Genomic DNA, 27,749 nt, shown 5'->3' with positions numbered 1-27,749 from the left:
CCGTACAACCCAGATGGCCCCCTTCTTCAAAGACCGCAATTTCCCCTCAGACATGGTTGACGATGCTCTCCACCGCATCTCCTCCACTTCCCGCTCCTCCGCCCTTGAACCCCGCCCCTCCAATCGCCACCAGGACAGAACCCCACTGGTCCTCACCTACCACCCCACCAACCTCCAGATATATTGTATCATCCTTCGTTATTTCCGCCACCTCCAAACAGACCCCACCACCAAGGATATATTTCCCTCCCCACCCTTATCATCGTTCTGGAAAGACCACTCCCTCTGCGACTCCCTCTTCAGGTCCACACCCCCCACCAACCCAACCTCCACTCCCGGCACCTTCCCCTGCAACCGCAAGAAATGCAAAACTTGCGCCCATACCTCCCCCCTCACCTCCCTCCAAGGCCCCAAGGGATCCTTCCACATCTGTCACAAATTCACCTGCACCTCCACACACATCATTTACTGCATCCGCTGTACCCGATGTGGCCTCCTGTACTTTGGGGAGACAGGCCATCTACTTGCGGAATGTTTCAGAGAACACCTCTGGGACACCCGCACCAACCAACCCAACCGCCCCGTGGCTGAACACTTTAACTCCCCCTCCCACTTGGCCAAGGACATGAAGGTCCTTGGCCTCCTCCATCGCCAGACCATGGCAACAAGGCGCTTGGAGGAAGAGTGCCTCATCTTCCGCCTAGGAACCCTCCAACCACAAGGGATGAATGCAGATTTCTCCAGCTTCCTCATTTCCCCTCCCCCCACCTTATCTCAGTCCCAACCCTCGGACTCAGCACCACCTCCTTGACCTGCAATCTTCTTCCTAACCTCTCCACCTCCACCCCCTCTCCGGCCTATCACCCTCACCTTAACCTTCTTCCACCTATCGCTTTCCCAATGCCCCTCCCCCAAGCCCCTCCTCCCTACCTTTTATCTTAGCCTGCTGGACACACCCTCCTCATTCCTGAAGAAGGGCTGATGCCCGAAACGTCAATTCTCCTGCTCCTTGGATGCTGCCTGACCTGCTGCGCTTTTCCAGCAACACATTTTTCAGCTCTGATCTCCAGTATCTGCAGTCCTCACTTTCTCCTTTGATCAACTCACTCTCAGATCGCTTGTAGCTGTCTACATGATCTACGTGGGTGGCACAGTGGTTAACACTGCTGCCTCACAGTGCCAGGGACCTGGGTTTGATTCCAGCTTCAGGTGACTTTGTGGAATTTATACATTCTCCCGCGTCTGTGTGGGTTTTCCTCCAGGTGCTCCAGTTTCCTCCCACAGAGGTTGGGTGGATTGGTCATGCTATATGGCCCATTGTGTCCAAAGATGTGCAGGTAGGTGGATTAACCATGGAAAAGAAGGGTTATAGGTAGGGGGAAGGGTAGGTCTGGTTGGGATGCTCTTTGCACAATTGGTGTGGACCCGATGGGCCAAATCGTCTGCTTCCACACCATAGGCATTCTATGATCTGCAAGATCTGTGATGGAATGCGCCAAGACCTTTTGCCAGTTCCAATCCACAAAGAGTGCCACCCAGTCAGCCAAGGACAGATGACAGGAACAGCACTCGGCCCAGTGAGAGAAGTAACACTCGACACATCATTTGTCTTTCTACCAGTAACGTTTTGAGAAACACTCGACAACAGACCTGACAGCAACGGAAAATGTTACATTGGTGTGTTTCCAAAACCAGGAATTAATGTATGAGCAACGAAATGTACCCGATGAGATTGATTGCCAGAAGTCTAACATGTTAATCACGAAGCGTAATTTTCCACACAGTGTTTCCTAGTGCATAAGAAAAGGAGGGCGGGGAAAGTTTGAGGGGAGAAAAAGATAAATCAGTATTTGCATGAGGAGCTAGGGGCAAGGGTGATATTGCATGGTACGTTTCAGCTTTAAGCTTTTTACTTAAAAAGTTCCGATGTCGTGACCTTTGGTGTGGGGGGGGCGGGTGTGTGTGGGCTGTGCATGGGGCAGCTCTTTTACCCATGTGTGTTGAGCTCAAATGGAAAGATGTTACTGTCATACAGCTCATGTTTCATTTATCACTGAAAAGAAAATGTCACTTCGAAATAGGATTGAGGAAAGGGGTCACCTTTCTGTTTTGTTCTAGCCCCTCTCATCTGTACACAAACATTTGGACTCTCTCTTTACTGAAATAGGTTTAACAGCCTTCAAAACCACTGTGTCCACGTCATTATTTAAACTGTTGCTATGGCATGCCAAAAGCTAGGACAAAAACATCATATTTCTGTGCACTTAAACCGAGCCACATCCAAAACCTGCTGCATTTGTCAAATGAAAAAAGAACATTAAGGGAATCTCCTACAAAAACAATGTGCATTGATATAGCACCTTTCCCACTGTAAAACATCTCAAAAAACTCTTCACAGCAGTGTGAGAGAAAATTTAACACCAGTCCAATGCTGAGACAGGTGACACAACACCTGCCCAATTAAGTAGTTTTTAAAGAGTGGGAGAGGTTTAGGGGAGGAAATTACAAAGACTAGGACTGTGCTGTTGCAGTTACGGCCCTTGCTGATGGTCTGAAGTCACACACAAAGACCAGCATTACACACTGTTACTGCAGGATTGCATAGTGTATCTTTAAAGGCTGCAGAGCTTATCTTGTCCCTTTTATAGGGTACACCTCACAAACAGCAGCATTGCCCCCCCCCCCCCCCCCCCCCCCCACTTTGTTAGGAACACAGACAACACAGAAAAAGATGTGCATAAATGTAAAACCCTGATTTTATCACTCTGCAATCATTTCAAAAACTTTACACTTAAAAATGCCAGCTAAGAAAGCGGAAACATGATCTAGTTAGAGAAAGAGAGGCACACGTTGGAAGAGTGTTTCTGCAGGTTTCAACAGACAGCTTCTGAAAGAGCATTATTCTTGGGAGGCTGAATTAACCTTTTGTGTTGTGCCTTTCTGTTGCATGTCACTGTTAAAGAGTCACTGTGGCCAGCTGCCATTTTAACTCTGCTGTACAAATAGAGGGGTGTTTCTTTCCCCCCAGATAATAAGATTTGTAGTTAACTAGAGGAGAAAACAACTTTACTGAAAACACAGTTCAGTGTATTGTGAGCAGGGTGCTTGCTGTCCTGTGTGGGTGGGTACATGTGGGTGGTGTATTTAGCCAAAAGACAGTCTGTCACATTATTATGGATGCAAATGTAAAGAGAAACAATTAATGATCCAGAGTTCAAAATTTACAAGCAAATGAAGCTGTTCTGCAATTACTCACTGCAGCTTTTCTTGTTGAACAAAGGCCTTAAAAGGGAGTAGGAAAATTGAATAGCAATACTAATATCACAAATGTTCCACATGTACCAAGCAACACAAGAGAGCAGAGATGTAATTTAGATGTCTGTATCTTTTATTTTTTCATACAACAATATCCACATGCTAGTCAGCAAAAAACTGTCAGAGATTTAAGATTATTTTCTTGTAAATCTATAGTTTAGCGCAAACTTTAGTTTCCACCTTTCCCTTCGCCCTATGTTCCTTGTCTGGAAACACAGTTCCTTTGTGAAAAAGACTCATCCCCAATTCAAACAATCCAGTTTTGTATTTAAAACCCAACCCCAACCTGATCAGCAATTGACAAGCCCTGCCCACAGGAGACAGTGTTGCAATAACAACAGTGAAAAGATAAGAGGGAGGGAACTAAATCCAAATGGTGTTGGAGTTGGGGGGGGTGGGGGAATAATGCACTCCAGTGCCCACTGGTCTGTAAAGACTTTGAGGGAAAATCTCAGCTTTTCTTTTTAGCAAGCCCACACATCAAATCAAAACAGTAACAATTAAGATCTGCCTGCCAGGGACAGCGCAACAAAATTACAGCAAGGCTAGGAAGAGAAGGAAGGGTTAAATCAAAATTGTGTTGGTTAGAGGTCACACGACACCAGGTTATATACCAACAGGTTTATTTGAAATCCGCTGCTCTGAAAGCATGTGATTTCAAATAAACCTGTTGGACGATAACCTGGTGCTGTGTGACTTTTGACCTTGTCCACCCCAGTCCAACACCAGCACCTCCACATCAATATAGTATTGGCAATGCCCAAAACCTACTTCTTAAGGGACAAAATCCAGTGAGCATTGTTAGCTCTCAATCAAATCTGGAGCTGTTCTGTTTGAGCCCTGAAATGGACCAGTAATTCCAAGTAAAGCCCAACTTCATTGCCTCAGCACATCCCAATATTACAGCCAGCTGTCATTAAAATGTAGGGTGCACAGCAAGATTCCACAAACAGCAGTATGATAATTACCAGCCAATCTGCTCTAGACAAAGCTGGTTGAAGGATAAGACATGGCCAAAACATTAGGGATAACACTCCTCCTCCTACCCACTGGGGAATGCGCCAGGGTCTATTATGGAGAAAGAAATAGCAGGACATTTCGAAAGCCTTAAGGCAATCAAAGAGAGTCAACATGGTTTCAGGAAAGGGAGATCAAATTTGATAAAGTTGCTAGAATTCTTTGAGGAAAAAACATGCAGAGTTGCTAAAGGGAACCCAGTAAATTTAGATTTCCAGGAGGTATTTGATAAGATGCTTATCAAATGTTTTTGCGCTAGATAGGAACTTACGATGTCGGAGAGTATTGTATTAGCATGAATTGAGAATTGGCTCCCACACTGAAGACAGGATTAATAAATCTTTTTCAGGTTGGAAAGACAGAACTAGATGAATGCTACAAGGATCAGCCCTGGGATTTCATTTAGGAGCTGACGTGAAAGAGGAGTTGAGACCTGGGCCCGATCAACCATGATCTTACAGAACAGCTTGAGGGGCCAATCTGTCAGTCCAGCTCCTGGTTTTTAATGTTGCCCCTCAGTATAGTGTGTGGGATTCTTTATGCCCACCTAAAGGGGTTATTGGGGACCTCAGGTTAACAGCCCCTCTGACAGTGGGTCACCCACTCCACACTGCACTGGATCTTGGTCCTCACATCCCTGAATATTTCAGAGGCAAGAGTGCTGCTAGCTGAGCCACAGTTGGCAGAAGTGATTCACCCATCAATGAAGTAAACATGGACTCACTGCCACACCCTCTGCTCTTCTGGCTGTTTGAAAGGATTCACGTTACCCTGGTTAGATGGTGACCCTGTTCAACTGAGTCAAGTTTTTAGTTAGTGTACTCGTGGCCGTTAGTCACTAGTTTCAGAACAGGCAACATGGGTGTGTACATTGTTTGTTTGTGAGGTGGAAAGGTGGAACCTTTTTCTTTCGTTGCTGTGGTCAGTTTCATCTCCACAACAATAAGATGATGAGGAAGCTTTTGTGCACCTCCTGTGTGCAGTGTAACCCTGTATGCCTCACTCTGTCTAAGCAGCCAATGTCCCTGTTTGCTTGGTACTGCTCTCAAAACAAAACTTTTCATTGCACTTAGGTACATGTGACTACAACAAATCAAATTAACAAAGCCACTGAAATGTTGTTTTCAAATACATCTAGCAGGTGAGTTTGTAATGGAGATCCAAATGTGTTGTGTATTGTGTACATGCCTGCACATTTGTCTGCATTTGTTTAAACAAGTGTTACTGATAACCTGGAGAAATCAGGTTAGCGGTACTGTTGGATAATGTATTGTGAAACGTTTATAGTTGTCCGGCAAACGAAGGAACAGATATTTCGGGAACTGGAGAATTTCACTGTGATCCAATCAGCTTCAAAGAAACTTCACTGTCCCTTCACCTTATCAAAGTGCTGCCCTAACTTCAGCTCCTGCACCGTCTTGTGTAGTTGGACGTGCCTCTCTCTGAGAGCCGGTGATATGGACATTTCTCCGGCCAATCACAGCGATAAACCCGTTGTTTTAACAGGGGCGCCAGTGTGGGACGAACAAAAACAAGCACAACTTCTGAAGCACACACACACACACACACACACACAAAATGCAGCAGAAACCGCTATTTCGAGCCTCCGATTTGAATTGTCACTTTCTCTGAATGTGCACCGTTCCGGCACAGCCCGGTCTGTGACAGTCTGGAGCATCTCTCGGGATTGTTACAGTAAATTGTTGTTAGTTTTGCCTTACCTTGTGTAACAGTGTTGACAAAGAGGATGACAGTCCAGACCAGCAGCCCGGAGCTTATCGCGCCCTGAAGGTCCATTCTTAGCTTTTGCTGCCTCGGCATCACTGTTTTTTCATCTGCTCGCTTCCTCTGTGTGTGTGTGTGTGTGTGTGTGTGTCAATAAGAGTCACAAAGAAAAATCCTTAGTGATGTTTATGTGGAAGCTTATTTGTTTTGTTAGCACGGGTTCAGCCCTGCCTGCCTCTGCTAACCAGTACCTCTGTCACTGTGAACAGAAACTGTGCTCAGGGCTGGAGTGCAATTCTTGTCCAGGAAGGCGGAATTAAAATCCCCGTTGTAATTGGCCCTCACTTCAGTGAGTGGCAGTGACTGCTCAGAGACAGTCGGAGAGTTGAGTGAGGTTCGGTTTGACCCCCCCTCTCTCAGCTGAGTGATTCTCTGCCCTCCTAGAGGGTCACTGTTGTATTTGTATATGCCCGTCTGGGAAAGAAAGACAGGCTAAACAAGACAGAGCCCCTCTCCACACTCCACCCCCCAAAAAAAAGGCAGCGTTCTTTTCGCATTTTCAAGCAGTTGTTATTGATCAGCTTTTTTTTAAAAAAACGAATTATTACCATTTTATGCACCAAGCAATCTTTGCCTGAAGGCTGCTTTATCTCACAAAAGGAGAGCGGGGTGGCACCGACAGTGAGGTGGAGACTCAAATAAAGGCAAAATACTGGAAATTTGAAATAAACTCTGAGAACGCTGGACAAACTCAGCTGGTCCCACAACATCAGTGGAGAGAGAAACAGAGTTAACCGGAACTTCAGAGTCATATGAGACTCGAAACATTCTCAATTTCTCTCTCTCCACTGATGCTGCCAAAGCTACTGAATTTCTCCAGTATTCTCTGCTCCAGGGAGCCCTCAGTTGTCCGTTTCCATTAAACATAGCTCTGGAGTTTCACACAAGGGGACCCCTGGTTTCAAGTGCCTCTCCCAGTCAAACAACCTTGTCGCCCCTCCAACTCCCAATGTCAAGTAAATGCAAAAGATCACGGATTTATTTTGTTGAAAGAGAAAGAAAAATAATTCTTTACTCGTGGTCCAATGAAGGTTCTCCTCGCATGTGTTGCCTGTGAGGCTGGTCGGAGATGAAATGGCCTTGCTGAGGACTCCTGGGCCAAACCTGGAAAAATTTGGCAGCACCTGGCAAAGCCAGAATGTCGTGGTAGCTTCAGATCGCTGAGTGTGGCATTACTATCGTCATGGAGAGAAAGTCAAAGATTGTACCTTTTGTCAAAGAGGGGAAGTGTATGTTTGAGACACATGATTAATTTGCAAATACTCCTTTGCTGTGGATCTCTTGAGTGTCAGATTCTGCTCCCCCAGTCACCTCTGCCTGGACATTCTTGTTTTCTTCAAGTGACATTTCAAAGCATTTCTGCCTCTTAAATGAAAGTAATCCTTTCTGTCAGGAGGAATGGTGTTCATTGCGAAGACCAGCGCTGGAGTGTGAATTCGGTCCTGGGTGTTGAGCACCTTTTGTTAGGGAATCTCACCCTAAGTATCACGGCATCAAATGATGGATATCTCAAACGTTAGCAATTACCCATCAAACAGGTACTGCCTCCCAGGTCCACCAGATACAGACAGACTCACTCTCCCAATTTTGGCCCATCAAGTCCACTCCAACCTTCCAAAGAGCATCCCACCAAGACCCATCCACTAACCTATCCCTGTAACCCCGCATTTCCCATGTAAACTCCATCTAATCTATATAACCATGGTCACTAAGGACCCATGGCCAATCCACCTGACCTGCACACCATTGGACTGTGGGAGGAAGCCCACGCAGACACGGGGAGAATGTGCAAAATCCACACAGACAGTCACCCAAGGCTGCAATCACACCCGGGTCCCTGGTGCCATGGGGCAGCAGTGCTAACCACTGAGCTACCATGCTACCCTTTCAGTGACCCAGATAGAGTCATAGAGTCATAGAGAAACAGACCCTTCGGTCCAACCTGTCCATGCCAAGCAGATATCCCAACCCAATCTACTCCTACCTGCCAGCACCTGGCCCATATCCCTCCAAACCCTTCCTATTCATATACCCATCTAAATGCCTTTTAAATGTTGCAATTGTACCAGCCTCCACCACTTCCTCTGGCAGCTCATTCCATACACGTACCACCCTCTGCGTGAAAAAGTTGCCCCTTAGGTCTCTTTTATATCTTCCCCTCTCACCCTAAACCTATGCCCTCTAGTTCTGGACTCCCAACCCCAGGGAAAAGACTTTGTCTATTTATCCTATCCATGCCCCTCATAATTTTGTAAACCTCTATAAGGTCACCCCTCAGCCTCCGACGCTCCAGGGAAAACAGCCCCAGCCTGTTCAGCCTCTCCCTGTAGCTCAAATCCTCCAACCATGGCAACATCCTTGTAAATCTTTTCTGAACCCTTTCAAGTTTCACAACATCTTTCCCATAGAAAGGAGACCAGAATTGCATGCAATATTCCAACAGTGGCCTAACCAATGTCCTATACAGCCACAACATGACCTTCCAATTCTTGTACCCAATACTCTGACCAATAAAGGAAAGCATACCAGATGCCTTCTTCACTATCCTATCTACCTACGACTCTACTTTCAAGGAGCTATGAATCTGGACTCCAAGGTCTCTTTGTTCAGCACCACTCCCTTGGACCTTACCATTAAGTGTATAAGTCCTGCTAAGATTTGCTTTCCCTAAATGCAGCACCTCGCATTTATCTGAATTAAACTCCATCTGACACTTGGCCCATCTGGCCCAGATCCTGTTGTAATCTGAGGTAACCCTCTTTGCTGTCCACTACACCTCCAATTTTGGTGTCATCTGCAAACTTACTGATTGTACCTCTTATGCTCGCATCCAAATCATTTATGTAACTGACATAAAGTAGAGGGCCCAGCACCGATCCTTGTGGCACTCCGCTGGTCACAGGCCTCCAGTCTGAAAAACAACCCTCCACCACTACCCTCTGTCTTCCTGTACCAGAGGGGAAACACTGGCACTGAGGACGTCTGGGCACCGTTGCCACCTCCAATGGGGTGTAATCCTTGAGGGACTTGAGCCCTTTACTGAGCCAAGGAGAATGATAGGTCCAGGCGAAAGGTGACCACCACCTCAGGAGCAACCGTACCGTTACTTCAGCAAGGACAAACGAGGGGATGTGGCTGGGATACTGTCCTGTTCTGTAGTAGGACAGAATGACTGGAAATCATGTGAACTCCATCCTCATGCCACCTCACATTCCCAGGATTGGCAGTTGCTGGAAGGGGCAAGGGGTGGGCCTGTGGTTAGGGGATGTTGGGGCGGGGGATTGATTGATTGGTGCTAGGAACACCTGCTGAATGCAGAGTGAGGGAGTTGTTGGTGTGATCTGTGTGCACAATGATAAAATGTAGTGCAGTTTCCTTTCTTCATTCAGAGGATGTGGGTGTAGCTGGCATTTGTCATTCATCCATAGTACCCTTGAGAAAGTGGGGGTGAGCTGCCTTCTTGAACCGCTGCAGTCCATGTGCTGTGGGTAAACCCACAATGCCCTTAGGGAGAGAGTTTCAGCATTTGCCAGCGACACTGAAGATATATTTCCAAGTCAGGATGCTCTGAGGGTGTTCCCATGTTTATGTTGTCTTTTGTCATAATAGATGGCAGTGGTCACAGCTTTGGATGGCACCATCCAAGGAGTCATCGTGAGTTGTCTAGCCAACAGTCATGGTGAGAATATGGAACTCATGACCACGTAGATGTTGAAGGTCAATCATTTCAGGGGAATGATGGAGAAAAAAGTACAAGAAGAACTACAGAGAGCAGTAAACTCAGCTCAGTCCATCATGCAAACCAACCTTCCATCCACTGACTCCCTCTATACTTCCCACTGCCTCAGGAACGCAACCAATATCATCAAAGACCCCTCCCACACTGTTATACTCTCTTCCACCCTGTTCCATTGGGAAGAAGATATAAAATTTTGAAAACATGTACGAACTGATTCAAGAACTGCTTCTTCCCCGCTGTAATCAGACTTTTGAAAGGCCCTCTCAAGTGTTTATTCTGTTCACTCTCTCTTTGCACCATCTCTGTGGCTGTAACACTGTATTCTACACTCTGTTCTGGTACTCTGATGTACTTTATATGGTACGATCTACCTGTATATCATACAAAAAAGCACTTTTCACTGTATCTTGGTACAAGTGACAACAATAAATCAACCAATTAATCAAGTCGATGTTAACCTGAGTTGAAAAAGCTTAGGAGGATTGAGACAGCAAAAACACCAGGATAAAATAAATGATCTGTTTCTGTGCTGTAGAGTCCTATGGGACCTCAAGAAGCTTCAGGTTACAGAGAAATGAGTGAGTAAGGGAGGGGGAGGAGGATGGGGGGGCGGGTGTTATTGGAGGCTTCCCCCTTTGCTCCTCTTGTCATTCAGAGTTGAAAAATGTCATGTCCACCAAGGTCTCACATCCTCCAGGGGCCTGAGTGACAGGTGATTAAGTCCGTGCTTCTGCCCAGCTCAGTGTGCAGGGGCCAAAAACCAACCCTTGGTCTTTCTGACACGACGATGGTCTTGTGACCTTTTGAAAATGCAGTGTGGCTTGGAACATCTCATGGCCAGAGGGTCTTTTTGTTTGAAGTTTGGTGACTGCTGAAATACACTTTGTATAATGCAAATCCTACATACAGCAATGTGGCAATGTCCAGATTGTCGAATTGATTTCTCTTTTTTTGTGATGGTAATCAAGGGATAAGTATTGGTGGGTCCCCTGAAGCGAACTCACCAGCTCCTCTTCGAAACTGCACTTTTTTTTCTTCTACATTCACCCAAGAGAGTAGATGGAGTGCCAATGTTCTTTTATTCACTCACAGAATGTGGGCATTGCCAGGTCAACATTTATTGCTCGTCTCCAACAGCCCAGTGGGAAGTTAAGAGTTAACCACATTGCTGTGGGTGACAGGTCGGCCAGATCAGGTAAGGATGGCAGTTCCCTCTCCTTAAGAGCATGAGTGAACCAGAGAGTCTTCCTGACAATTGACGACATTTTAATGGTCATTTTTATGGAGATTACAGCGGGACAGGCAACGTCCATGGAGAGAGAGAGCAAGCTTATGTTTCGAGTCCAGATGATTCCCCAGAACATTACCTGAGTTCTTGGATTAATTGAAAAAAACTGCAGATATTGGAAATCAGAAACAAAAACAGAAATTGCTGGAAAATATCAGCAGGTCAGGCAGCATCGGTGGAGAGAAATCAGAGTTAATGTTTTGGGTCAAGTGACCCTTCATCATAACTGATGGTAGCCCTGTTTTTGTTTTGGTTTTTAGATTAATTTGCTCGGTCACTTTAGATGACATGATCACCCCCTCATGGCGGTTTTCATAGCTTCCGAAATTATCTGCATTATCTTTTCTCGCAACATGTGGTCAGAAGTCCCCCTAAATAAAAACAAAATACTACAAATGCTGGAGATTTGAAACAAACATATAGTGTGCTGAAGAAACCTAGCAGGACTGGAGAGAGAAACGGAGTTAACTTTTTGTATCACTCATGTCCTTTAGAGAAGGAAATCTGCCATGTTTACCCAGCCTGGCCCACATCTGACTCCAGTGCAACAGCAATGTGGTTGACTCTTCCCTCTCAGCTGTTAGGGATGGGCAATAAATGCTGACCTAGCCAGCAATACCCACTTCCCATGAGTGGATAAAAGAAAATTGGCACTCTGTATACTCTAGGAGAAAGTGAGGACTGCAGATGCTGGAGATCTGAGCTGAAAAATGTGTTGCTGGAAAAGCACAGCCGATCAGGCAGCATCCAAGGAGCAGGAGAATCGATGTTTCGGGCATAAGCCCTTCTGTATACTCTCTTGCATGAATGTAGAAGTAAAGAAGGTGCAGTTCCAAATGAAAGGCTTAACACATGAGGAACATTTGAGGACTCTGGGACTATACACGATGGAGTTTAGAAGGATGAGGGGGGGACTAATTGAAACTTTGAGAATACTGAATGGCCTGGACAGAGTGGACGTTGGGAAGATGTTTCCATTGGTAGGAGAGACTAGGATCCCAGGGCACAGCCTTAGAGTAAAGGGAAGACCTTTTAGAACAGAGATAAGGAGAAACTTCTTCAACCAGAGAGCAGTGAATCTATGGAATTCATTGCCACAGAAGGCTTTGGAGGCCAGGTCATTGAGTATATTTAAGACTGAGATAGATAAGTTCTTGATCGCCAAGGGGAGCAAAGGTTACAGGGAGAAAGCAGGAAAATAGCGTTGAAAAACCTATCAGCCATGATTGAATGGCAGAGCAGAATCGATGGGCTGAATGACCTAATTTCTGCTCCTATGCCTTATGGTCTTCTTCAGATCTGCTGAGTTTCTCCAGCTTTCTCTGTGGTTCGTAGAATCCCTACAGTTTGGCCCACTGAACCCACAGCAACCCTATCCCTATACGCCTGCATTTCCCATGGCCAATCCACCTAACCTGCACATCCCGAGACAATTTCGCACAGCTAATCCATCTAACCTGAACAAATTAGCACGGCTAATCCACCTAACCTGCACATCCCTAGACAATTTAGCATGGTCAATCCCTCTAACCTGTACATCCCGAGACACTTTCGCACGGCTAATCCATCTAACCTGGACAATTTAGCACGGCTAATCCACCTAACCTGCACATCCCTAGACAAGATTTGGAGATGTCGGTGTTGGACTGGGGTGGACAAAGTTAAAAATCACACAACACCAGGTTATAGTCCAACAGGTTTAATTGGAAGCACTAGCTTTCGGAGCGACGCTCCTTCATCAGGTGATAGTGGAGGGCTCGATCGTAACACAGAATTTATAGCAAAAATTTACAGTGTGATGTAACTGAAATTATACATTGAAAAATTAGCATGGCTAATCCACCTAACCTGCACACCCCTAGACAATTTAGCTTGGTCAATCTATCTAACCTGTACGTCACTGGATTGTTTGCATGGCTAATCCATCTAACCTGTACATCCCTAGATAATTTAGCACAGCTAATCCATCTAACCTGTACATCTCTGGACAATTTAGTGTGGCTAATCCATCTAACTGCACATCCCTGGACAATTTAGCATGGTCAATCCATCTAACCTGTACATCACTGGACAGTTTGCATAGCTAATCCATCTAACCTGTACATCCCTAAATAATTTAGCACAACTAATCCACCTAACCTGCACATCCCTAGACAATTTAGCATGGTCAATCCATCTAACCTGTACATCCCGAGACAATTTAGCATGGCCAATCCACCCAATCTGCATATCTTTGAATTGTGGGAGGAAACCAGACCACCCTGAGGAAACCCACATAGACACAGGGAGAACATGCAGACTCCACACAGACAGTCTCCTGAGGGTGGATTCAAATCCGGATCGTTGGCACCATGAGGCACCAGTGCTAACCACTGAGCCACCATGCCACAGTTGTTTCTTATTTGTAGTTAGTGACTGGGCATTGGTTTATATAAATGTAAACCAGCAAGCAGCTTTAATGTGGAAGACGTGGCAGATGTAAAATCCAGGAGTGTCACCTTCCCTCCCCAACAACATTGTGTGTACCCTTGCTCTGCAGCAAATCAAGAAGGCAGCTGAGTACGCCTTCTCAGGGGCAACTGGGGATGGGTAATAAATCCAGGCCTAGCCAGCAACACGCACGTCACTGAATGAATAATAGACGCAGAAAACCTAAAGTGTGACATGGCACATTTTTCTGGACAGAATGTCTTATTCTGTAATGCACACAAGGGGATTGAAACCCTTAAAAACAGATTGCAACTGTTCCAGCAAACTAATACTGGTCTTCAGTTATAATATGGAAAGGTAACCTCCCCAGACCAACCATGAAAACTCCCACATGGAGTACGTTGTAGGGATGAATCAATGGGTGGTGTTGAAAATGTCAGGGCACTCTGAGACCCTGCTGAACTTTGTACAGCACTCGGCTGTACATCTTTGTCCAAATGAACGTGTTGAAGGTGACCTACTCTGAGCCCCACTCTAACAGCAACACATTGCAGCAGCAGCAGGAGGAAGCGGAAGTGAAATAGTTTCACAATGAGATTCTTCAAATCTGTTCCTTTTGCAGTTTGTGGCAAGGTGTTTGCGTACCATTGACGTTATCGCAGAGTTCAGAACACAACAGGATTGAAACATCGACCTAGACAGGGCGATGGGTGGGTCTCATCTGTTTGTTGGAGTTTATCTGTTCCCCTTTGGAATAAACGCTGTTAAAACTGGGATGCCCGTGCTCAGCTAACCCCCTAACAAATACCTGGGGAAAGTTATCCATGCAGTGAGGGATTCATAGATATTTTCTTATAGATGTCATTACACACCCCCTGGAGCAGATGGGGCTTGACTCCAGGCTAGCTGACTCAGAAATAGGGGCACTACCACTGCATCACAAAAGCCCGAGTGCCTGATTTAATATTCACTGTGTAACAACATGTTCCACTTAACACCCCAGGCTAGACCCTGAATGGATGTGAAGCCTTCACTTCCACCCTCCCACCCCCCCCCCCCCACCCCCCAACCCCCCTCCATCTCCACCATTCATATTGTTGATTGGCTGAGACCTGCTGAGAAGCAGCACATTCACCGTCAGCCTTGGGTTGGTTTCTTCAAACCGAGCAAGGAGGTGGTGGGCTGAGAGCAAACAGACCACTCACTCTGTTTGGACGATCATCGAAGCGTGTAACTAAGTTTCCTATAACTACACAGTCAAAGGAAGCTAAAGGCTGGCTTTTGGGGGCTTTTGTGGTGCAGCCAGGAGGTCCTTGTTTAAGTCCCACCAGCTCTAGAGGATGCGTAATAACATCTCCTATCAGGTTGGTTAGGACAATAGCTAGAAAGTCAGACATGGCTACCAACTCAAAGCAGCTGCCTGTCTTCAATCTTTGACAATTTCTCAAAAGTAAGTGAATAAAGGAGGTCAAGAAACATAGGCACTGCCAACTACCCTAGTGACTGGACTCCACACAGTCGCCCGAGGCTGGAATCCAACCCAGGTCCCTGGTGCTGTGAGACTGCAGTTGTTGCGGCCTTTGTCCCCTTACATTTTGCCACCTCCATGCACCCAGCGTAAAATACCCCCCAAACTTATCCCATCCAACACCCAGAAAATGCAATGGTTGATGGAAATTTTCATAGAATTGGCTCCTTAACAGGCTCGGTATCTTGTTATAAAACCAAGAACTGTGGCTGTAAGCAAAAATGGAAAGTTCTGGAAAAACTCAGTAGGTCTGGAGAACGGAACATGGTTAATGTTTTAAGTCCAGAAGGGTGACTGGACTCAGATGTTAACTCTGCTTTCTTTCCACAGATGCTGCCAGACCTGTTGAGTTTCTCCAGCAATTTCTGTTTTGGGTTTCATTTGCACGTTAATTGGGTTGCTGGAAGATGGTGACCTGGCTTCCATTGTAGACGGGTGTGATGATGTTAGATTATTAACCCTACATTATTGTGCTGTACTTTGCACATTTGAAAGTGATGAGAGATTGTGGTGCTGATCTGTCCAAATTGCAGCCTTAATATCCAACCCAACAAGTTGAGAACAGCAGCTTACAAAGAGAGCCATGAATTCACTGACAAACAGCTTCAGACTTACAACTTATTTGGGAGTAGACAAAGTTGCATTGCTATCGGAAGGCTATTATTAAGATGAAGAGAGTTCAGAAAAAGATTTACTAGGATGGTGCTGGGAATTCAGATATTGAGTTATAAAAATAGGCTGGATAGGCTGGGAATCTTTTCACTGGAGTGTTGAGGGACGATCTTATTGAGGTTTATAAAATCACAAGGGGTATAGATAAGGTGAATAGCAAGGGTCTTTTCTCTAGGGTGGGGGAGTTGGAATCTAGGGGGTATATTTTTAACATGAAAGGAGTCAGTTTTAAAAAGGACATGAAGGGCAACTTCTTCACGCAGAGAGTTGTACTTTTGTCGAATGAACTGCCAGAGGAAGTGGTGGGTGCAGGTATAGTTACAGCGTTTACAAGATATTTGGATAAGTACATAAAATAGGAAATGTTTGGATAGATATGGACCAAATGCAGGCAGGTGGGACTAGTTTAGTTTGGGAACATGGTCAGCATGGACCAGTTGGGCTTAAAGTTCTGTTTACATGCTGTCTGACTCTGTGACTCTACAAGTCTGATGGTTTTCAGCATTAGTCATTGGTCCTGTATTTCAGAGAGATGCAAGAGCATTGTGTTCAATTTCAGTTCTTTCGAGTGTAAAGCTATTACAGGTACCAGATGAGAAAGGTCAGGTGAGGGGAGGCCCAGTGGTAATGTCACTGGGCTAGTAATCCACAGTCCCAAGCGTATACAGTACTCCGTTGTCAAATCCTACTGTGACAGATGGTTAAGGTTTGATTGGATGAAAAAGTCCATCATTAAAAGCTTAATAGTAACCATTGTCATAAATACCCAACAAAAAACGAAGTGCTGGAGAAATTCAGCAGGTCTGGCAACATCTTTTGAGGAGAAAATCAACTAAATTTCAAGAGACTCTTCTTTAGATAAAACATCGACTCTGTTTCTCTGTTCACAGATGCTGCCAGACCTGCTGAGTTTCTCCAGCAATTTGTGTTTTTGTTTCAGATTTCCAGCATCTGCAGTATTTTATGTTTGTTACTGTCATAAATACCCATCCTTAAGGAAGGATCTCGGCTGTCTTTCCCTACTTTCTCTTCTTGCAAGAAGCAAATGGCAACAATCAATGTCAGTTTCATGGGTTTTCAAGACTAGTTTCCAATTCCAGATCTTTTAAAATTAATTAATTGAATTCATCTCAATCACACCAACTGCCCTGATGGGATTTGAAACCTTGGCCTCAGGGTTTCCTAGTCCAGCGACATTAACTTTACACCACTATCTCTTTAGCGATTGCATGACATGTGAAATAGTCCAGACCTGTCAATCGTCTGAATAAACGTTATAAAATCCGACAAAATCTGGGCAATAGATTCACAAAACAGATGGGTATTCACTCCAACAACAGGAAGCACGGTCCTAATTCTATACATCCTACCCACCTCCATCCCAGCCTTTTCTTCCCATTTCCTTACAACACGATCAACTCTTTTTCACCATTGGTGTTCAGGATTTAATTTGCATTCTTGTATCCATTGTCTCTGCTTCAATCATGAACTCTTGTAGTGTATCTCACAACCCGTTACCCACTGTGTGTAAGATAACCCTCCAGCTCTCTCATGCTGCCTTGATAATGATACCATGCACAATGTGCCCCACCCATCATTAGTTGAACCACTGGAAACTGCCTGGTTTTATAGATAAAACCCTTTATCATTTTAAACGTTTCCTCAACAACACTGACTTGTGTTTCTTTGTAATCAGATAAAATGCCCCCTGGTTGCTTCACATGACTCATAAAATTTAACACTGAACAATACCGGAAAGGTCACCAAAGGTTTGATGAAGCACGTACTGTCTTCGAAGGAGAATGAGGTGGATAGGCAGGGGCCTCTGGAGTTGGAGGACTGGGAAGTTCTCGAGAATAACATCCTAGAGGATAGCACCGCAGTGTGCTTATTAATCTATCATTTATGGAGTTAGCCCACAAATCTTGACCCACATTAATTCGGTGAGGCTCTTGAATAGTCATCTTGTTGCTGTCCCAATGTAGCTCAGCCTCACATGTGCTGTCACATTTGAGGATGTTTTACCAAATCCACAGGGCACTATTTAAATGCAGGTATTGTTTGTTGGAGTACCCTGAAGTTCATGAATGCAGCCCTCCTTGCCCTCTGCAGTAACTGACTTTATACCCCAGTTATTTAACACTCTTGTGACATAAACCACACACACTCTGCTTCCTGTCAGCATGCTTATCTGTCAGCCACTGACATTTTTTGACTGTCACAGTTACTTACTTTTTCAGCGTCCATATATGTGCTCCTTATCTACAAGCAGCAACACTACTTCAGATTTTGCTCCTGAACTGGCTAACTCAGAGGACCGGGTGAATTTCTTGGTCACATGGTTTCAAAACTCGCTCAGGCAGACGGTGAAATTTCAGTGAAATCTTGAATTAATAAGCTCGCCCTTGAGATGACCACATAACTGTTGCCAAATTGTCATAAAACCCCATCTGGTTCACCGACATCCTTCAGAGAGGGAAATTTGCCATCCTTAGCTGGACTGGCCTGCATGTGACTCCAGATCCTTGACTCCTGACTGCCCTGTGAAATGGTCCAGAGAGCCACCCAGTTCCAGGGTAATTAGGGATGGGAAATATATGCTGGCCTTGGTAGCAATGTCCACATCCTTTACAAAAATAAAGAGAAAAGTAGTGAGCCAAGTGTTCTGATCCCCACACATCACAATCCCCGGCAGCAAGACCAATAATTGTCCAGGGAGCACACACAATCAGTAATTAGCTCTGGACTATGGAGAGCTATTTGGGTTACATATGAAATGGGGATTAAGGCTATTCAGCCCTTTCAGCTGGCTCCACCGTTCAATATGGTCATGATTGATCTGATTTTAACCTCAACGCTACATTCCTGCAGCTTCCTGATAATCTTTCGTCCCCTCGGTTGTCAAGAATCTAGCTCCCTCTGCCTTAAAAATATCTAAAGGTTTTGCATCCACTGCCTTTTGTGGAAGGAACTTCCAAAAACTCACAACCTGTAGGGAAAAACATATTTCCTCATCACTGTTTTGAATGGGTGCCCCCTTAATTTTGAAATATAATCCCTAGTTCTCGACTCTCGAACAAGAGGAGACCCATTTTCAACAATCCACCCAGTCAAGTCCCCACTGGATCTTAGATGGTACATTTAAGTCATCTATAACACCTCTGAGCTCCAGAGGACAGAGGCCTAGCCTATCCTTGTAAGGCAATCGTACAATCCCTACAGTGTGGAAGCAGGCCATTCGGTCCATCGAGTCCACACCAACCCTCCGAAGAGCATCCCACCCAGATGCACCCCCCCATCCTAATCCCTGTCACTCCACATTCCCCATGGCTAATAGAACATAGGATTGTACACCACAGGAACGGGCCCTTCGGCCCACAATGCTGTGCTGAACATGACGTGAAATTAAACTAAACTCTTCTGCTTGCCCTTGGTCCATTAGCCTTCACTCCTTCTATATTCATGTGCTTATCCAAAGGTCCCTTAAACGCGCCTATCATATCTGCCTCTACCACCACCCATGGTAATGCATTTCAGACTCCTACCTCTCTCTGTGTAAAATACTTGGCCCCTCACACCTCCCTTGAACTTTCCCCCCCCCTCACCGTAAATGCATGCTCCCTAGTAATAAACATTTCACTCTGGGAAAAAGATTCTGACCGTCAATCCTATCTATGTATCTGATAATTTTATAAACTTCTATCAAGTCTCCCCTCAGCCTCTGCTGCTCCAGAAAAAAAACAACCCGAGTTTTTCCAGCCTCTCCTTATAGCTCATGCCCTCTAATCAAGGCAGCATCCTGGTAAACCTCTTCTGCACCGTCTCCAAAGCTTCCACATCCTTCCTGTAATGTGGTGACCAGAGTAGTCTAAATGTGGCCTACTCCAGCTAGCCTACACATCTCAGGACTGTGGCAGTACCCTGAGGGGACCCGCACAGACAGAACGTGCCAACTCCACCCAGACAGTCACCTAAGGGTGGTATCGAACCCAGCCCTTGGCAATTTCCCTCTCTGAAGGATGTCGGTGAACCAGATGGGGTTTTATGACAATTTAGCAACAGTTATGTGGTCATCTCAAGGGCGAGCTTATTAATTCAAGATTTCACTGAAATTTCACCATCTGCCTGAGCGAGTTTTGAAACCATGTGACCAAAAAATTCACCCGGTCCTCTGAGGCAGCAGTGTTAACCACTGAGTTACTGTGTGACCTTCAGCGGTTCAGGTGTGCATCACCTGGGCATGTACAGACTCCCCACTGCCCTTTTCCTCATCCTTAATCCACAGACTTGGCAAAAAGAACCTCTTCCTGGAACCTTGCCAATATCTTGACCGTTAATGGCCACTCCTTTGCAGTGAGGATGAGAGTATTGCACGTTATCATTGCCAGACATACAGTAATTGCACAGTTCCCCTGCAGCACCTCTGGCGGTGACTGTAACATAATATTATCTCCAGTTACACATCAGAAAGGAAAGAAAATACAAACTTTAAAACATACAATTTCAAACTGGAATGCAAGAAAAGGGAGACTCAGAGATTCACCCACCAAAATCGTTAGGACCATGCAGCGCAAGTTGCAAAGGTTATTTCTTTACAAAAGAAAGCACATGAATCCTTGGCTTTTTCTTTAGAAACACAAAGTTTAGCATTGAGAAGTGCAGAGCCCAAGGGAAATAGATATAGTTACGATAAAGTTCATTCATGATTTAACTTATTTTTAACATTCATTCAAGTGATGTTGGGACCACTGGCTTGGTCAGTATTTCTTGCCCAGCCTTTTATGGTGATGGTACTGGGGTGAACAAGGTCAGAAATCACGCAACACTAAGATATAGTGCAACAGGTTTATTTGAAATCACAAGCTTTCGGAGCGTGAAGTGTCACCCGATGAAGCTTGTGATTTCAAATAAACCTGTTGGTCTATAACCTGGTGTCATGTGACTTCTGACCTCATCCCTTATGACGACAGACAAAGAGGGAATTGGGAGAGTATTGGTGTGGGATCTGTTGTGAACACTCAAGGTTGATTCTTTTTTTGATTATTTCACATCACTGGCAAAAGCATCACTTGCTCCCCATCTCTATTTGTCCTGGAAACTGAGTGGTTTTCCCAGGCCATTTCAGAGGGCAGTTAAGAGCCAGCACATTGCTGTAGATTCCTGAAGAAGGGCTCATGCCCGAAACGTCGATCCTCCTGCTCCTTGGATGCTGCCTGACCTGCTGCGCTCTTCCAGCAACACATTTTTCAGCACATTGCTGTAGGTATCAAGACACACCATAGGCCAGACCAATTGGCAACTCGCTGCTGTCTGGCAAGAGACTTGTCTTAGCACATGACAAAAATATAAAATATACTGCAAACTGATCCCAAAGCTGAGAGAGACCTCCCTGGACCTTTCATCTGATTCTACCACCAATCCCACCATAACCACATCACTCAGACCCTGGTAAGATTCCACCCATGGTGACATTCTGTTTGTGATGTGAAATTCCATCGCTGTGGAAAAATAGCGATCCGTATTTATATAGCGCCTTTCACAAACAGTGCACCATGAAATGCCTTAGAGGCAATACAGAGCTGGTAATGAAGGACTCGTGGGAGTCAATTTACACAATGCACGTTTCTACCAAGAGCAGTGTGATAATGACCAGACCATCTGTTTGTGTGAAGCTGGGGAAACAATGGCCTAGTCATATTATCACTAGGCTGTTGACCTAGGGAGCATTATGGGATCAAATCCTGCCACACAAGATGATGGAATTTGAATTCACTGGGAAAAAAAAATCTGGAATTAAGAGTCTGATGATGACCACAAATTGGTTGTTGGGAAAACCCCATCTGGTTCATTGTAGGAGATGGGCCATCATGTTGAGATTGTTCAGGACGTTGGTGAGGGCCTCTTCTGGTGTACTGTGTGCAGTTCTGGTCAGCCTGTGAAGGATGTTATTAAATTGGAGAGGGTTCAGAAAAGCTTCACTAGGATGTTGCTGGGATTGGGGCATTTGAGATATAAAAGAGTGTGGAAACACTGGGCTATTTCCCACTGGAGCATAGGAGGTTGAGGGGTGCCTTTATAAGGTTTATAAAACCATGAGTGCCATAGCTAAGGTGAATGACAAGGGTCTTTCCCTTGGGACTGGCAGTTCAAAACTAGGGGACAGATTTCACAGGTGAGAGGAGAAAGATTTAGAAAAGGCATGACACAGGGGGCAGTCCATGTGTGGAATGAACTGCCAGAGGAAGTGTGGATGAAGGTGAAGTTACAACAGTTTAAAAACATTTGGATAAGTTCATGAATACAAAAGGTTTGGAGGGATATGGGTCAAGCGCAGGCAAGTGGGACTAGTTTAATGTGGACTGGTTGAACTGAAGGGTCTGTTTCCATGCAGTATGACTCTATGACTATACAATGTGAACTGGAAGTAAACTGATATAAAAGACACCTACGGGGCAACATTTTCACACAGAGGGTGGTACGGGTATGGAATGAGTTGTCAGAGGAAGCGGTGGAGGCTGGTACAATTGCAGCATTTAAGAGGCATCTGGATGGGTATATGAATAGGAAGGGTTTAGAGGGATATGGGCCAGGTGCTGGTAAATGGGACGAGATTGGGTTGGGATATCTGGTCAGCATGGACGGGTTGGACCGAAGGGTCTGTTTCCATGCTGTACATCTCAATGACCTGAGCTGGCCTACACGTAACTCCAGACTCACAGTGATATTGTTGATGCTTAACTGTCCTGTGGGCACTTAGGGATAGGCCTCATCCTGTTAATGAATGTTTAAAAAGGTATTGCTTTGAGGATAAATAATGTCCTGGACACTGGGGATAGCTCCCTGGTTTTTCCTCAAAATAGTGTAGGGGGGATCTTTTACTGAGAACACTTTGGTTTAGAAAGACTGTACCCTCAGTAGCACCCCCCTCCCTCACGACTGTGACAATAGATATCTGAAACAGACACAGAGAAACTCTGCAGGTCTGGCAGCATCTGTGGAGAGAGAAACAGAGTTAATGTTTCAAATCTGGTAGACTGCTTTTCCCAAAACTGAAGAAAAGTCAAACCATACTTGAAACGTTAATTTTGTCTCTCTCTCTCTCTCTCTCCTCAGATGCTGACAGAGCTGCTGCATTTCTCCAGCACTCTCTGTATTTGTTTCAGATTTCCGGTATCTGCAGTATTTTGTTTTTCATCAAGGGTGATGGGAAGAGTCTGGTGAGAGACCAAAGCAGGAATGTCCTGAGTCTGGAGGGGTGGGTCAGACTGGGTGAACAGCAGATGCTGGGGTTTTGAGGAGGGGAAATGTCAGTCACCGATGATTTATCCTGGAGTGTTTCCTGGGGACTTCTGGCTGGGAATTGCGAGAGGTCCTCTTGAAATTATTCAGGTGAATGGCTTAGAGTTTTGCAACTCTTTTTCCACTTGGAAGTGTATCCGTGTTTGGGAGGGGGGGGGCCGAGGGGAGATTGTCATTATCTGTAAGGGGCTCTCATCCGGACTGGACACCAGAGAGGGGAAGTGCGTGACTGACAGTTGTATTATTTGCCAATGGGATGAACATCAAGTTGCTTGAGAACAAAAGGCAACCTCTAATTTCAGTTCCTTGAAAGAAATTTCCTGATTGTGGCTTTTCATTTAACTTTCAGCCACCTTGTAATGTTGTATTTCTGCCTGGCAGAGCCTTTTGTCCTGAGGGGGACTATAGGAGTGAGCGCTCACGTGGCAAAGGACTGTGGGAGGATGCCCTTGCAGACGCAGAGAGAACATGCAAACTCTATGCAGCCAGTCACCCAAGGGTGGTATTGAACCCAGGTCCTTAGCACTGTGAGGTAGCAGTGCTAGCCACTATCCACCATGCTGCCCCAACACACAGCAGCTGTATACGCAACTAACTTGGGCACTCTGTGCTGGTTGGCGTGCTGTGTTGTACAGTTTTATGACTAATCCCAAGATTTGTTTATTGCAGGCGATGACAACGGTGCTTGTAAATATTTTGGATGAGAATGACAATCACCCTGCGTTTCGACAACAGCAATATGAAATCACCTTAGATGAAGGGCCAGACACCTTGCAGTCTTTCAACCTGACAGTGAGTGCAACAGACCGAGATGAAGGTCCCAACGGAACGGTCACCTATGCCATTGTCGATGGGAATCTCCATGATACATTCACCATCCACAGTATCACAGTGAGTGTTCAATGTTACTCCGTTTGCCATCAGGAGTAGTTATTGTATTGGGGTGGGGAGTCATTGGTCACCTTGAACACTGACATGATTCATGTAGTTGGGAAGAACTCCTCATTTTGGCATTTTAGCCAATTTATAAACCATTCACTCAGAAAGACTTACACTTCTGAAGCACTTTGTGAAAATGTGTATTGCACACAGTGATACACTGAAATGTGGTTACTGTCTCTCACGTGGTAAGTATCACAATCCATTCTGCAAATCAAGATTCCACTCGCACATAAATACTGTTCAATATTTTGGATTGTTTGTTTTGGTAGGAATGTTTGCCAGAGATGTTCAGAGAAACTCCCTGGACTGAATCTTTTTTTTCTGGCTATGTGTAAGTTGCATTGAAGTTTTGAAGAGATTCTCATCTCAAGGCTAAAGAGTGTTCTCTAACTCTTTTACCAAACTCACCGCATTAACTACCCTGCTGTATTCCTCATATCTGATTCCAACCCCTTTTTACCATCCACCATTCCTGGCACTGCTCACCACTGCTCACCGGATATCCAAGAATTGTCCTGCATCCCTTGCACTCTCGCCATCCGTCCCTTCCTGTTGGATATTCGGGCAAACACTGTTGGTCCACAGCGGCCCTGCATAGTCCCCAACATATGGACATGGCAGATGGAGAAATGACACTCCACTTTTGAGTCAGCGAGCTCCTTCTGGATGGCGCGATGTAAACCCAGAGCATCCTCTTCCCCCAGGACCAACAATAGAGACCACAATTCCAGACCATGCCCATCTTGGTCTACGGTCACCACCTGGTCAGTGCAGTCTCAGCCGCCTGGAGAAATGCCTAGTGCTGGAGGGAGAAGGTTAATGACCTTCTCTACTTCACCAGCATTGGTGCCACCTCCCGACTTGGCGGGCTTCTGGTGTGGTTTGGCGGTCTCTCGGCCTGGCATGGCCTCAGCATGGACTTCCAGTCTCGAGGTAATTCCAGAATGACCTCCCAGCCTCATGAAACTTGAGATGAAACCCGGTGCGGACTGGAGCCAGGGCCCGATACAGTCTGGAGTCAAGGCCCAGTGTGAACTGGAGCCAAGGCCCAGTGCGGACGGGAGCCAAGGCCCGATACAGTCTGGAGTCAAGGCCCAGTGTGAACTGGAGCCAAGGCCCAGTGCGGACGGGAGCCAAGGCCCGATACAGTCTGGAGTCAAGGCCCAGTGTGAACTGGAGCCAAGGCCCAGTGCAGACGGGAGCCAAGGCCCGATACAGTCTGGAGTCAAGGCACAGTGCAGATTAGAGCCAGGGCCCAGTGTGGACTGGAGCCAAGGCCCGATGCAGTCTGGAGTCAAGGCCCAGTGCAGATTGGAGCCAGGACCCAGTGTGGACTGAAGCCAAGGCCCAGTGCAGACCGGAGCCAAGGCCCAGTGCGGACTGGAGCCAAGACCCAGTGCAGACAGGAGCCAAGGACAAGTGTGGACTGGAGCCAAGGCCCAGTGCAGACAGGAGCCAAGGACCAGTGTGGACTGGAGCCAAGACCCAGTGCAGACTGAAGCCAAGGACCAGTGCAGACTACAGCCAAGGCCCAGTGCGGACTGGAGCCAAGGCCCAGTGCAGACTACAGCCAAGGCCCAGTGCGGACTGGAGCCAAGGCCCAGTGCAGACTACAGCCAAGGCCCAGTGCGGACTGGAGCCAAGGGCCAGTGCGGACTGAAGCCAGGGCCCAGTGCGGACTGAAGCCAAGGCCCAGTGTGGATTGGAGCCAAGGGCCCAGTGTGGACTGGAGCCAAGGCTCAATGCAGACTGGAGACAAGGCCTGGTACAGACTGGAGGCTAGGTGCCGGTGTAATCTGGGTTGGAAGACCATTGTTCTGAACTTTTGTTTCTGCAACACTGAACTTTTTATTTCTCTGTTCTGTAAGATTTTCTATCTGAGAAAGCTCTCCCTAGGTACCATTGTACCTGAAATGGTGCTGTAAGTGGCAACATATAAACGTCTCACTGTAATCATTTGATTTCATGCGATGATAAAGCTAATTTATTTCTAATTCTTTCCAATACCTCACATTCAGTCCACCTCTGTACACAACTCCCACCAAGGCTGTGATCTACCACTCTCACTATCGCCTGTAAGATCTTCTCCACCCACTCCAGTTATAACACCACTCACTCCACATGCCGTCTGTGCTGCCCACTCACTCACCCAGACACCTCTCCACCCACACCAACACCAGCAGCTGTGCCATGTGCTTCCATCTCCTGAGATACCTGCCTTAGGAGGAAAACAGCCCACACTAAAGCAGAAAGAGCCAAGCGGGATGGTTGGCTGCATTACATTCAGCCCCTTATTCTCCACCTGGAGAAGACCCTGGTTCTGATGTCCCCAAATGGCTGGCTGACTGCGCCCAAGCCCTGGATGAAATGAGAAGTTGCCCTTGAATTACTGTACCAGGACTCTCTAAGTGACGGCTATCCCCCATGTTAGGACTGTGCATAATGACAAGGCAATACAGAAGAAATAAAGACCAGGTATTTCTGGCTGAGGGGGCAAAAGGCACAGGGACAAAACAAGGCCTTGCAAAGTAGGGGTGTGTGTGAGCATCCCTATAGGTTTGGTGTGCACACCCTGAGAGCCCGCAGATACAGCCTGGTGTAGTCCCCAAGAACCCGAAGATACAGCCTGGTGTAATCCCCGCGAACCTGCAAATACAATCTAGTGAAGTCCCTGAGAGCCAGAGATACAGCCTGGGGTAGTCCCTGAGAGCCCGCAGATACAGCCTGCTGTAGTCCCCAAGAACCCGAAGATACAGCCTGGTGTAGTCCTTGAGAGCCCGCAGATACAGCCTTGTGTAGTCCCTGAAAGCCCGCAGATACAGCCTGGTGTAGTCCCTGAAAGCCCGCAGATACAGCCTGTTGTAGTTCCCGAGATCCTGCAGATACAGCCTGGTGTAGTCCCTGAAAGCCCGCAGATACAGCCTGTTGTAGTTCCCGAGATCCTGCAGATACAGCCTGGTGTAGTCCCCGAGGAACGGCAGTTACAGCCGGGTGTAGAACCTCAGAGCCACTGATACAGCCTGGTGCAGTCCCTGAGAGCTCGCAGATACAGACTGGTGTGTCAGTCTCCCACTGTGACAGTCTCCCGGTGTGAGAGTCTCCCGGTGTCACAGTCTCCTGGTGTGACGGTCTCCTGGTGTGACAGTCCCCCAGTGTGACGGTCTCCTGGTGTGACAGTCTCCCGGTGTGACGGTCTCCCAGTGTGACAGTCTCCTGGTGTGACGGTCTCCCGGTGTGACGGTTTCCCAGTGTGACAGTCTCCTGGTGTGACAGTCTCCCGGTGTGACAGTCTCCCAGTGTGACAGTCTCCCAGTGTGACAGTCTCCCGGTGTGACAGTCCCCCAGTGTGACGGTCTCCCGGTGTGACGGTCTCCTGGTGTGACGGTCTCCTGGTGTGACAGTCTCCCGGTGTGACGGTCTCCCGGTGTGACGGTCTCCTGGTGTGACGGTCTCCTGGTGTGACAGTCTCCCGGTGTGACGGTCTCCTGGTGTGACAGTCTCCTGGTGTGACAGTCTCCCGGTGTGACGGTCTCCTGGTGTGACAGTCTCCTGGTGTGACAGTCTCCCGGTGTGACAGTCTCCCGGTGTGACAGTCCCCCAGTGTGACAGTCTCCTGGTGTGACAGTCCCCCAGTGTGACAGTGTCCTGGTGTGACAGTCTCCTGGTGTGACGGTCTCCCAGTGTGACGGTCTCCCGGTGTGATGGTCCCCCATTGTGACAGTCCCCCAGTGTGA

General features: G+C 46.5%; 2 protein-coding genes across 2 annotated transcripts in view; one reads left to right on the top strand and one right to left on the bottom strand.

The window, feature by feature from the left end:
* The window catches only part of vsir (V-set immunoregulatory receptor), a 63,246-nt gene extending 56,903 nt beyond the window's left edge, over window positions 1–6,343 (bottom strand). The window contains exon 1 of the mRNA XM_072583541.1: window positions 6,054–6,343. Within this exon, the coding sequence (XP_072439642.1) occupies window positions 6,054–6,153 (100 nt within the window). The 5' untranslated portion in view covers window positions 6,154–6,343. The remainder of the gene's footprint in view (window positions 1–6,053) is intronic.
* cdh23 (cadherin-related 23) overlaps window positions 1–27,749 on the top strand; it is a 967,008-nt gene that overhangs the window by 850,778 nt on the left and 88,481 nt on the right. Inside the window, exon 37 of the mRNA XM_072583543.1 lies at window positions 23,743–23,964. Within this exon, the coding sequence (XP_072439644.1) occupies window positions 23,743–23,964 (222 nt within the window). The remainder of the gene's footprint in view (window positions 1–23,742; window positions 23,965–27,749) is intronic.

Source organism: Chiloscyllium punctatum, chromosome 13, assembly GCF_047496795.1.
Source record: "Chiloscyllium punctatum isolate Juve2018m chromosome 13, sChiPun1.3, whole genome shotgun sequence".
NCBI classification, from domain to species: domain Eukaryota; kingdom Metazoa; phylum Chordata; class Chondrichthyes; order Orectolobiformes; family Hemiscylliidae; genus Chiloscyllium; species Chiloscyllium punctatum.
This window is presented reverse-complemented; position numbering and strand designations above follow the sequence as displayed.